The sequence below is a fragment of the Leishmania mexicana genome, chromosome 24 (assembly GCF_000234665.1).
Source record: "Leishmania mexicana MHOM/GT/2001/U1103 complete genome, chromosome 24".
Lineage (NCBI taxonomy): Eukaryota > Euglenozoa > Kinetoplastea > Trypanosomatida > Trypanosomatidae > Leishmania > Leishmania mexicana.
Window position 1 is genome coordinate 430,156 of NC_018328.1, and position 11,366 is coordinate 441,521.

General features: G+C 60.8%; 4 protein-coding genes across 4 annotated transcripts; all 4 read left to right on the plus strand.

Annotated features, from left to right (window-relative positions):
* Window positions 1–398: 398 nt before the first annotated feature.
* LMXM_24_1200 (conserved hypothetical protein) lies at window positions 399–1,373 on the plus strand (the record flags this gene model as incomplete). The annotated part of the gene is made up of 1 exon (XM_003875885.1): window positions 399–1,373. The coding sequence occupies one exon, from the start codon at window positions 399–401 to the stop codon at window positions 1,371–1,373; it is 975 nt and encodes a 324-aa protein (XP_003875934.1).
* Window positions 1,374–2,092: 719 nt separating this feature from the next.
* Window positions 2,093–2,416, plus strand: LMXM_24_1210 (putative translation factor sui1; the record flags this gene model as incomplete). Its single annotated transcript, XM_003875886.1, has 1 exon — window positions 2,093–2,416. The coding sequence occupies one exon, from the start codon at window positions 2,093–2,095 to the stop codon at window positions 2,414–2,416; it is 324 nt and encodes a 107-aa protein (XP_003875935.1).
* Window positions 2,417–5,155: 2,739 nt separating this feature from the next.
* LMXM_24_1220 (conserved hypothetical protein) lies at window positions 5,156–6,778 on the plus strand (the record flags this gene model as incomplete). The annotated part of the gene is made up of 1 exon (XM_003875887.1): window positions 5,156–6,778. One exon carries the CDS (start codon window positions 5,156–5,158, stop codon window positions 6,776–6,778), a length of 1,623 nt encoding a protein of 540 aa, XP_003875936.1.
* Window positions 6,779–8,742: 1,964 nt separating this feature from the next.
* Window positions 8,743–10,608, plus strand: LMXM_24_1230 (conserved hypothetical protein; the record flags this gene model as incomplete). Its single annotated transcript, XM_003875888.1, has 1 exon — window positions 8,743–10,608. One exon carries the CDS (start codon window positions 8,743–8,745, stop codon window positions 10,606–10,608), a length of 1,866 nt encoding a protein of 621 aa, XP_003875937.1.
* Between the last annotated feature and the right edge of the window lie 758 nt (window positions 10,609–11,366).

The window sequence follows — 11,366 nt, forward strand, 5'->3', positions numbered from 1 at the left end:
ACCCACCACCGCCCCCCCTCTCCCTTCCCCTCCCACTGACTGCAGTCATGCAGACACTCGCCGTGCTCAGGAAAAAGTGCTGTCCCGTATCGCACAGACGTGCAGAAGCCTACGCACGAAACCTCCCTGCACACCGTACTCTGACGCTGTGCGTGCCCCTTATCCTTTTCCGCGCTTGTGCCATCCGCATGCTGCCTTCTCACTCCCTCCCCCTACACACACGCACACACACACGCACACACGCACACACACCAGAGACCGTACCCTTGTAGCGTGCGACTCTCGGTGTATGTTCTAGAGCCACCTTGGCTCACCCGCAGTGCCGTCTCTCACCATCGACCTCGAAACGAGACAAGCACGTATACGCAGACACACGGTGGGGGGGGGAGGGGGTGCTGATGGAATGGGCCGATGACGTCGTCAACCGGCCGCGACGCCCCAATGCAGGGAGTCGCCTGCAAGAACTGCTGGCGAATGGCTTGGATGAAGAAGAGGAGAAGGCGCTGCGGGCGCTGAGCGACGCCTCCTCCGACACAAGCTTCACCCTCAGTAGTGACGAGGAGACGGTGGACGAGGTTGAGAGCGACTTCGACGCCGAGGAGGTCGGTGGCACGCTGGAGGGGGAGGATGTGGAAACGGAGGCCTTAGTGCGCCGTGCAGAGCGGCAGGAGCGGCAGCTGGAGCGCCGGAAGAAGCTACAGCGCTCACAGAACTTCTCCAAGGTGGCGGCGCGTGATCGAGCGCAGCGACTGCAAAGCACGAAGAGGCAGGAGAAGCGACAGCGCGGTACGGACGAGGCCGACCGAGTTCCTCGACAGCGGCAGCCGCGCAAAGATGGAGCCGTCCCTGAGAACGATGACGAGGACAGGGAGGAAGAGGATGACGAGGACGGGAGCGACGACGCCATTGACCTGCGCCAGCGGGTGCGGCATCGGCCAGTCCCCACAATACCGTGCAGCCAGCGTCTAGCGGAGGCGCACGCGCGTGCCGCGGCGTTACGGGCCGCGCAGGCTGCCGCAGAAATCCCAAGGGATGGTAACGCTGAAGGCGGCAGCATTAGCGGCGGCGCCGGCGTCATGCACACCCATCGGGGATTTAACGTGTTAAAGACGCGGCAACGGGCTCGGCGTCGGCAGCACAACAGCAGCAGCACTACGGGGCAGTCTGCGTGGGAAGCGAGGGTGGCGCTGTCTGCACTAGTAGAGGGCACCATGTCGGAGCCGATGCCAGTGTGTGTGTCTCCACGCATTGCACTCTACGAAGGCATCCCGCAACGAGTGGGGTACAGCAGCGGGGCGTCCGTGCTTCAGTGCTTCCGCGTCCCCACTGTCGTATCCTTTTCAACTGCACTGCCCCCAGTGCTGCAGCCCTGAAAAGGACGCACAGAACGATGGATTCGGAGCGCCCAGGCGCTCGGCATCGGCCCCCCTCCCCCGTACCTCTTTGTTGAGTTGCACGTGAGAGCGTGTGTGTGTGTGTTGGTGTGTGTGTTCCTCTCATCCACATACCCTGCCGGTACATGCGAAAACGAATGACGAGTGATGCGAAGGAAATCGATGTTTGTTTTTTCTTCCGAAAAGGGGCAGCTAGTTGGCAGGTGCTGTGACGAACACCATCCCTGGGTAGCACCGTGAAACCTGTCCACTTCTCTGGTTGTAGCGCCGCACCCCGTCCACCCTCCCCCCTTCACCCACCTACTCCCCTATGCATGCTACAACACGCCACACGATGGCGCCCTCTCTCTCTTCCCGTTTTCACGATACCACCCTCTTCTCTTCCTCCTCCCTCTCTCTACCCCCTTCCGTGTTTTTGATTCACCACATCCACAAACGCCTCCCCCCCCCATACACACACATGCAACCCGCTAATACACCTTCTCCTCTCAATCATCTCCCCGTGTCTCCCCCCTCTCCACCGTCAGCAGCCATTCTCGTGCAGCTTGTCACGCGCCGAATTCATCCATCCCCCTCTCCCCACCCCCTCTCTGCGTCATCCTACTCAACAGCTTCCATACGCCGTGCAGCCTTTTTCTTCGGTTTGCCACGCCCTCGATAAGCAGTGGATCCGCATACCCTAACCGTACAAGGCAGCCATGGAGGACACCGTCGAGGCCATTGTGAACCAGCAGCGCGAGACGGAGCGAGCCGTCTTGGGCGGACAGAAAGTGCACATCCGCGTGCAGCAGCGCAAGGGCAAGAAGTTTGTGACGACGGTTCAGGGGCTTAACCAGAAGCTCAACTTCCGCCGCATCAACCGCGAGTTCCAGCGCCGCTGGGGCTGCAACGGGACTGTGATCAGCACTCCTGACGCCGGAACCGTCATCCAGCTGCAGGGCAACTGGAGCGAGAACATCAAGCAGTTCCTCTTAGACGAGCACATGGCGACAGAGAACAACCTCGAGATTCACTCTCTGTAGCAAGGGTCACGGAATGGACAAGAAACTCAAGAGAGCAAGAGAAGGCGCGACGGCGTCATGTCTGTCGTGGCCATCTGTGCTCTGTCGTTGGAGCTGCATACGCGCAGATGGCTCGTTATGGGCAGCTCCGGAGGGAGAAGGGAGAGGGGCGCTGCGTGACCGTTACAGAGTGCGTGTGAGAAGGAGGGCCGCCGCCCCCCCCCTCCCCCTCGGCACCCATGCACGCACACACACACACATACACCACACACACACGAGGGCCACGCAACAGCCAGGATGGCTGCCCCTTCAATGCGTAGCCCTTTTGTGAGCGCGTGTGTCGGTTTCCGACCCCCTCCCCTCTTTCTCCTCCCTCCGCCTCCCTTGTCCCTGTCTGCATATACACCCATCGGATGTGCGGACGGTGTGTGATTCCTGATGCGTGTCCACGAGGACCCTCACCGATAAGGTGGAATGTCTAGCCACGTGTGCGTGCGTGCGTGCAGCAGCATGTGCGGTGAAGGTGGTTTGGGTAGGTACTCTCCTAGTGAACCCGAAATCAAGGGGAGGGAGGGGGGATGGAGGGTGCGGTGACGAAGGAGTGTGTATGTGTCTACGGTTCTAATTAACGTAAATGGAGGAAGCGACGTACTACAAGCCTTCTCTCGCGCACCGCCGTAGCCACCGGCACACAAGTACACACAGCGAGCGACTTGTCTCCTCCTCCATTGTTTGCCGCGTAAGCTAGTGTGTGTGTGTGCGTGTGTGCGTGTGTCGATCTGGTGCGGCGAGGGGAGTAGAGAGCAGGAGAAAGCGTGCGGAGGGAGGAGTTAGAGGAACCTCCGCTCTTTCTCTTGCCTTCAGTGTGTAAAAGCAGCGAAGAAGCAAGCAGAAAAGGGCAGCAGCACCCCAACCGTCGCGGCACTCTCTCGCTCGCTCTCTCAGGATCTCTCGCACTCGCCCCTGCACACGACCCTAAGACCACAGAGACGGCGGTGATGACGGCACAGTCGCGGCATACGTGGAGGGAGCGCGCAGAAACATGAGAAAAGCGATGAGGACGGCATCCTCTGTCATTCCAACGCAGAAAAAAAAACCCAATGACCAGCAGGCAGCGAGAGCAGCGCGACACAAGTGCGTGCGCCCCCCCCCGGCATTCTCATGCACGTACGTGTTTAACATGCATCTCCTCACCGCTCGTCTCCCCTCATTTCTCCGACCTCACCACCTCCACCCGTCTTGCTCTTGCTCTCGCTTTTTTGTTTCACTCCCACCCTACCCCCTCCCAAACATCATTCCCTGTGTGCCACACACACACACACACGCACATGCAAACGTACAAACACCGTCGCTGCTCACGCCCTGTCAGTCTCTTCGACCTCCTCCCTCCCTCCCCCTCCTTGGTTCGCCCTTGTCGGTTCACAGCCCCCTCCCTTCCTCCCACTACCCTCTCCACCTCCTCAGCGCACATTCACCGCCCATAGCCCTACTTCTCTCTCTCTTCCGTATCGGTGTGTCTGTGCCTGAGAGACGTCAAGCGGCCGCAGCAGCCATTCGTAGCCGCAAAGAACGAGGCGATACACACACACGCACGCACACACACACACGGTGTGGCGTGCACGAGAGAAGGGTTTACCGTCAAGTGGTCTCCGGAAACTGCAGCAATCAGTGAAAGCGGGGAGAAAGAACAACACACAAACAAGGACAGACAACTCCCTCCCTCCTTTGGGGGCGTGAGTGCGTGTCGAACACTGTGTCGTACACATCACCTCTCGACTCCTCCTCCCCTCCTCCTCACCAACGCATGCACGCACGTGCCTACATATCCTCTCTCTGTGACGGCCTGACAGTGGTACGCATTGTGCCCTCTTAGTATACACTCCTCCCCCCTCCCTTCCCTTTTTCGTTGTCGGTGCTGTGCTGTGTATGTGTGGAAGCTGAGCCATTGCCTGTGCGTGTGTGCGCTCGTGTATACAGATAGTCTCCTTAGGTGACGATCATAGCCGTTTTGTGTGTGCGCGTGTGTGTACCTCCCTCCCTCCGAGTGTCTGTTGGCTCCGAAGCAGCGTACGAGACGTAGAAGGCAATTGTGTGATCAGCATCTCTCTCTCTCCCTCCCCTCCCTCCACACACACACACACGCCCACACGTCCACGCACACCCTCCCATTGTTTGGTCGCCGTAGTCTTTTCTCGGTCTCCCCGTGGGTGTGGGTGTGTCCGTCCGGGATCACTTGTACGTCCTCTGAGCCGCATTGCTTCTTGGGAGCAGCCCGGAAAATCACCTTCTCTAGCCCACAGTGCACTGTTCCGCATCCTAAAAAGCTCATCTTCTACGCCGGTGTTTCGCACCGGCTTCTACGCGCACACACACGCGTGCGCGCACGAGCACTCAAACAACTCGCGCTCTCACCCTCCCCACACCCGTCCCCGACCGCCTCTTGTCGAGGGAGGGGGTGCTTGGTTGGAGGCTCGACGCGCACGCAGCGACCACGCCATTACGTGAAAGTGCGCGGTCGCTCGAGAGATCCTGAAAAGGAGAAGTAGAAAACAAAACAAAAAGCGGAGGAGGCGCGCCACAGTCGGTGAGCCGAGCGACACAGTGCGGCAGCGACATTCACAGGTCATGTGAGCCATCATCACCGTCCGCAACGGCACTCGATCAGCGAATTTAGAGGTGAAGAGCGCTGCAGGACGCAAGGCGGGCCAACTGAGAAGTAAAACAACGGAAAGAAAGAAGCGAGGAACCTTAGCCGGCGCCATGCCCATCAACCCCGAGTACATACCCTTGCCGAAGAGCAAGGAGATGTTCGCGATTGCATCGTGGCGTGACTCTCCAGGGCTGAACACGGCGCCGCCCGCACACCCTGGCGTGTCCGGCAGCCCGCATCTTGCTTCACTGGATGCTCTGCGGAACGGCAAGGGTATGGCCGGGATGTACGCGGCGGCAACACACACCACCAATACCACGAATACAGTAGCGGCAGCTGGTGCCTCGCTCCTCCCCCCCGCCGGCGGCACGGCGGAGGACAGCAAGGACGCTGCCAAGAGCAAGGCCCCCCTGGCCGCGGCAGCAGGCAAGAAGAAGAAGCGCAAGCCCGGGTCGGGAGCAACGACGAGCGCGGCGAGTGCAGCAGGATCTGGCGTCCGCCCAGACGACGTGGACGACTTCTTTGTGCACATCTTCCTCCCCTCCTGCGCCTCGGTGCAGACGCTGGAGTTCGAGCTGCATGCGCAGACAACGCCGCTCAAGAGCATCGAGGTGGGTCTGCCCAAAATCTTGTTCCCACGCAAGCCCGCTGGCGGCGACGCGAGCCTCCCCACGACCACAACGTTGGCCCCGGCAGTCGCATCCACCAAAGTCGTCTCTTCGCCTTCGTGCACGCCGGCAGTGAATCCCGCGAACAACGAGCTTAGCCTCCCGCTCATGTCCCTGCCTCCGGCGGACCTCCCAGAGCCGGCACCGAGTGAAAGCTCATGTGACGCCCCGCCGTCGGTATCGGCGGCAGCGGCGGCGCACGTCAACGGCGACGGCACCGCCTCAGCGGCAGCGGCGTCGGCTGGACACCAAGGAGGCGAGTACCAAGTATCCCTGCTATTTGCTGAGAAGGCAGAAGCGGAGAAAACGGTCACGTTCGTGCAGCGCCGCTGGCCCACTGCCGCCGTGTCGCTCGCATCCCGCAGCCGCAGCGTACTAAACGCCACCCTGGTGCTGAAGGGCATGCCAAACCAGGCCAAGACGGAGGCGGTGCTCACAGAGATGCAGAGTCTGCCACACACACCTTCGTATGTGCGGCTGCTCCGCAGCGAGCGCGGCGTCTTCAAGGGGGTTGTCTTCGTCAAGTACGCAAACTGCGAGGTCGCGGAAGAGTGCAAGCTGCGACTGGAGAAGTTTGTGCTCGGCTCCCGTCCCTTGAAAGTGGAGTTCAAGAAGAAGAGCACGGCGGCGGCGAGCGCGAACGCCGCTATTACCGAGAGCAAGCGCTCTCTACAGGAGCTGGTGCGTGAACTGCGCGTAAGCGCCGAGCACGAGGGCTTCCACCTCTCTCGCACCGATGTGGCGAAGGAGGCGCTGAAGGTGCTGAAGCAGCTCTGCCAGTCGTACGGGCTCTTGTTCGACATGAACGATCACCAGGTGACGGTGCGGCGAGTACTGGGGTCGAACGGCACCGGCAGCGAAAAGCCGTCGCCGGCGCTGCGGCCGCAGTCGATGCCCCCCGCCTGGGCTCCAGCGACGCCGGCCCCGCTGCGTCCGATGGACTTCAAAGGCATCAGCCACTGGAAGGATATCCGCAGCCAAGCCTCCACCCTCGGCATAATGCGGCCGCTTGGACCAGAGGACGGCAAGCCGGCGTTCTCGGCTGGCCGTGGTCGACCTCTGTGAAGCAAGGAGAAAGATCAAGGGGAGGTGAAAGTGGGCTGCGGTAGCGCATGAGCGAGCGAGCGCGAATGAGAACGGATGCAGGGAGAGAGGAACAGAGACGGTGATAGTCCGAGCCTCGATCACCACAAGGCGAACAACCATTTGGTCCCTCTCCCTCACCCCTTTCCTGGTGCCCTCTCCAAGTGGATGTATCCGCGCGTGTCTGCATCCGTCTCTCTGTTGATGTCTCTCTTGTTGTGACCCCATACCCGTGACTTGTGCGTGTGTGTGTGTGTGTGTGCATGTGTGTATGCGCTTTTGTTTGTGTGGCTTCCCCACACACGCACACACATGCACACACGCCGGATACATTAACGCGCACCGCCCCCCCCCTTCCCCTCTTCTCTCCTCGTGTCGAGCCTCTCTCTTTTACGTTTTGTCGTGAAATTATTTTTCTACTTTGTGTTCCTCCGTAATAAAAGGGCATCATCACGCACGATGACACACACGAACTGCGGCCAACCGTAGAAGATCAGCCAGGGAAGACGGGAAAAGCAACGGTGTCCTTTGCCCCTTCCTGTCTTTTGCTCTTTCCACACATGATGTGCGTCCAGCCTCCCACCCCCCTTCCTCCGCTGCCGTGGCTGGTGCCTCTCTTGCACGCGTGCGTCAGTCTCGCCCCCCCCCTCCTCCTCCTCCTCATCCTCCTCTTCCCCCGAACCCTTCAATGTCCTTCGCTCTCTCGGTCGCTCGCTCTCTGCCTCCGCCGTATGCGTGCTGTTCGTGAAAGAGAGCGACGGGCAATGAAGGATGGAGCAAAGGAAAGTCTGTGTGGGGGGTGGGTGGGGGTTAGAGAGGCAGGGAGGGAGGGGGGCGGTTCCATGAAAGCGAGGTGAATGCGGTGGAGCTAGCTCTCACCATCACGAAGGAGATAGCGAGAGGAGAGGTGGGCGGGGAAAGGGCTCTGTCAGCACTTTCCCTCAGGTGGAAGACGCTAACGAAGCACACCACCGTACACACAACAAAGTAACGGGAGAGGAAAGACGGCATGACGTGTTTACTGCTGCCGTACTTCGAGTTGTGAACGTGAACACGGGTGAGGGGCTTGATGTATGCGTGTATGTATGTACGTATATGTGTGTGTGTGTGTGTGTGTCTCCCTCTCGCCTCTCTTCCGCCTCCCACGTGCTGCTTCCACCTCCCACACGCACGCACATACACACACATACATACATGCATGCATGTGCACTGCCACCACCATCACCTTCTGTGCGTTCACGATCGAGAGGCCCCAAAATAAGAATAAAAGGAAAAGAAAAGGACGATAAAGGGAGGCGACTCAGCAGAGCACGGATGGATGGCGACAATCAGGGGTGGATGTGGTACACATGCACACACGTGCGAGGCGTTCATATTGGCGGCTGTGTTTCGCAATGCCATCAAGGGCTTGGTTGCCCACCAGTGATCTCGTGTGCTCTCTCTCTGTCTCTGCTCCTCTGATGCCACCCTGACCTGCGTCACCTCTCCTCATCTCCGTCTCTATTATGTGTACACCGTGACGTGCTCTGCCCTGCGTCCCGGCTCTCTGTGCTTCGCTGCATTCCGCCTCCCGTCCCCCACCCCTCCTTCCACTCTCGCTCCCTCCTCCTTCTCTAGAACCACCGACGCCAGGACACTTGTCGACGCTAAAGTGGGGAAGCGGACACTTGGCGGCGTCTTGTACTCCTATGCTGTTGTGGGGCCCCTTCTTCTCATCTGGCCCCTTATATCCCCTCTCATTGTCGTCGCATGTGGTGCGGATGGGTGCGGCGTGTTTGAATGGACAGGTTTCTTCGTACTTGTGTGATGGTACGCCGGTTGCCCGCAGGCGTCTGTTCAAAGCAGGGGCGGAGGCAGCGAAGAGAGAGAACAGCCGCAGCAGCGTCATCCGCGACACCAGCTAATCGCGCAGCATAATCAGAGGAGCACACACACACACACTTAGCATGCCCCGAGGTCGCAGTCATGGACGTGGACGCGGCAGGGGACGGGGTCGAGGCCGACTAGGGCGTGGCAGCACTACCGGTGGTGCGAGTGGGGTGGTGCCCCTTGAGAGTGTCAGTGGCACCTCAGAGGTCTCGAAGTCAGTGAGCGCCGTTAGCGCTTCGACTGCACCTGTCGTCGTCGTCGTGCCGCAGGGTCGCATGATTACTCGCTCTCTCCTACGCGCCACCACCTCTCTGCTCCTCGACAACAACAGCGATGCCGCCGGTATCCCACTAGTGCTGCCGCTCAGCGGCCGGCGCCGGCGACGGACGGAATCGGCGGCGGCCAACGCATCCTCTTTCTCGCCTAACTCGCCTGTACCAGGGGATGGCACGCTCGGTAGCTCTGCGCTCGCCTCCACTCGCATCTCCTCTTTCTCCTCACCCCCCTCCGCAATGGCGGGCGACACGGTGGCCACTGCCGACAGCAGCGGCAGCCCCCTCTCACCCCTCTCACAGCGCGTCGTCATCGGAGGCCTACTGCGGTGTGTTTGCAGTGCCTTCCTCGTGTCGCCGAGTGAGACACTGCTAGAGTGCTGCCGATGCCGCAACTGGTGCCACTCCGCCTGCGTCGGCGTCGACTACGAAGAGCTGCGCCTGCGCCAACGGCAACGAAACTTTCTCTGCCCACTCTGCAGAAAGACGACCACGCCGGCTCCTGCGCCAACCGGTTCCTCCAGCACCGCGGCAGACTCCCTACCCACCGAATCCCGCGTCTTTTCGCCGCCGCCGCCGCCGGAGTCGCAGAGGCCAGCCTCCATCACGACGTCCTTGGGCGAGTCCATCAACGTCCTCCTCAGCCCAACCGCAGCGGTGGTCACAGCCGTGAATGGCCTAGCTGTTGCTCAAACGGGCGGTAGTAGTGCCACAGGATACTCTACCGCAGCCGCTACGTCGGCGCTGCCTGGGTCGCCCCCAACCTCCACAAGCGGCTCTTCTTCGTCGAGCTACCCTTTGGTGAGCCGGCAGCCTCCGGCGCCACGCCAGCTGCCGCTAAAGCTGCGCGAGGTAACGGATCAATCCCCGCCTGCGCCACTCGCCGATGAGCTGCGGCGCCTCATCCGCATGATCGAAAACACGGCGCATCAGCTGGGCTACAACATGCTGCACCTGCCCGCGCACACGCTCACGGAGCAGCAGGTGGCTGAGTGCCTAGGGTGCTGCGCGGAGGCCATCCAAGACGCCACCTTCTCACCCGACTACCCGGCCTACTGCCTGAAAGAGGTGCAAAATCCCCGGCACCCCTACGTGCAAGGCATCGCGCTCCAGTCACAGGCCGACGGACGCATCTGCTCTCTCATCTTGTCCAGCGGCCGTGACCTCTATGGCAACCTCAAGCCCACGATCACCCAGCTCAAGAGCTCGCTACAGCGCGGCCTCCTCGAGCCGTCCGCACTGACGCCATTCATGGCGGAGTGCATGGCCATTGCGGATGTGGCCGACTTTGTGCACATCACACTAAGCGCCACACATGCCCAGCATCAGCGCAAGGGTCTCGCGCGGCTTCTGATGACGATGGAGCTACTCAAGTGGAGCCTGCGGGGCCGGCACCGCGCGTTCCTCAACATGGCCATCGAAAAGCGTCTCGTGGACGGCGGCAGCCGGATCGAGTATGCGTCGCCGGTCGCATCGAAGCGGCTCTACGAGTCCTTCGGGTTTGTCGAGGTCTACCCACGCTACGACCCGGTGACCAGGAAAGAACGCTGGACCGCGAAGGAAGTGGACATGGGACGCGTGATGGCCAATTTGAACTTCGTCGGTCACGTGCGTGCCGTGGCGGAGGCCATACTAGCCAAGTACAACGTCAGCGGAAGCCCCCAACGGTGACAGCGTGGGTCATGGGGGCGGGAAGGGCATGGACGAGAGCGCTTGAAGAAAGGGGTTCCATCGCAAGCGGAACTGGAACCAGCCGCTCCCGATCGAGCTGGCGCGGCGGCAACACGCCCAAGCGCAGTGGCAGTGCTGCCTCGAACGGGGAAGATGAGAGCGACTCGGAGCAGCGCAATGGCGATTCGAACTGCACCAAGAATGACGCAGGAAAATGATGCCTCGCCCTGCACTCTATGTAAGCAGGTCAAAGCCTAGCGCTGGCGGCGGGAAGGGAAGGGAAGGGAAGGGACGGGAGGGGGGGGGCGCGGTGGCCGGAGGGAGCTAACTCCCTCGACGACAAGCTTGCTTTTCCCTCACAACAAGCACGTAAAAGAGGATCCAACGTGTGAGCGCGCGTTTTTTGTGGGGAGGGGGAGGGGGAGGAGGGCCATTATGCGCAGCCGTGCCACCACCTCCTCCTCCTTCCTTCCCACTTTGGCCCTTTGCCTCCGAGGTCTCCTCCCATTCTCCGCCTTCACCCTCGAGAGTAAACCAACAACCACAGCGAACGGGACGCAGCCACACAGAGACACATCATACACGCCTGCATATACATGTATATGTGCACGTGCGCGTACGGGGGCCGCTACTGCTTCCTGGAGAGCGTGTACGCGCAAACTGGGAACGAAACCAGCGGTACATTGCATGAAAAGGCAGCGGTGTATGGGGGGTGTGCGTGTGCGGGCAAGGCGGCTGCGCCTCTCTTGCGCCTTCCC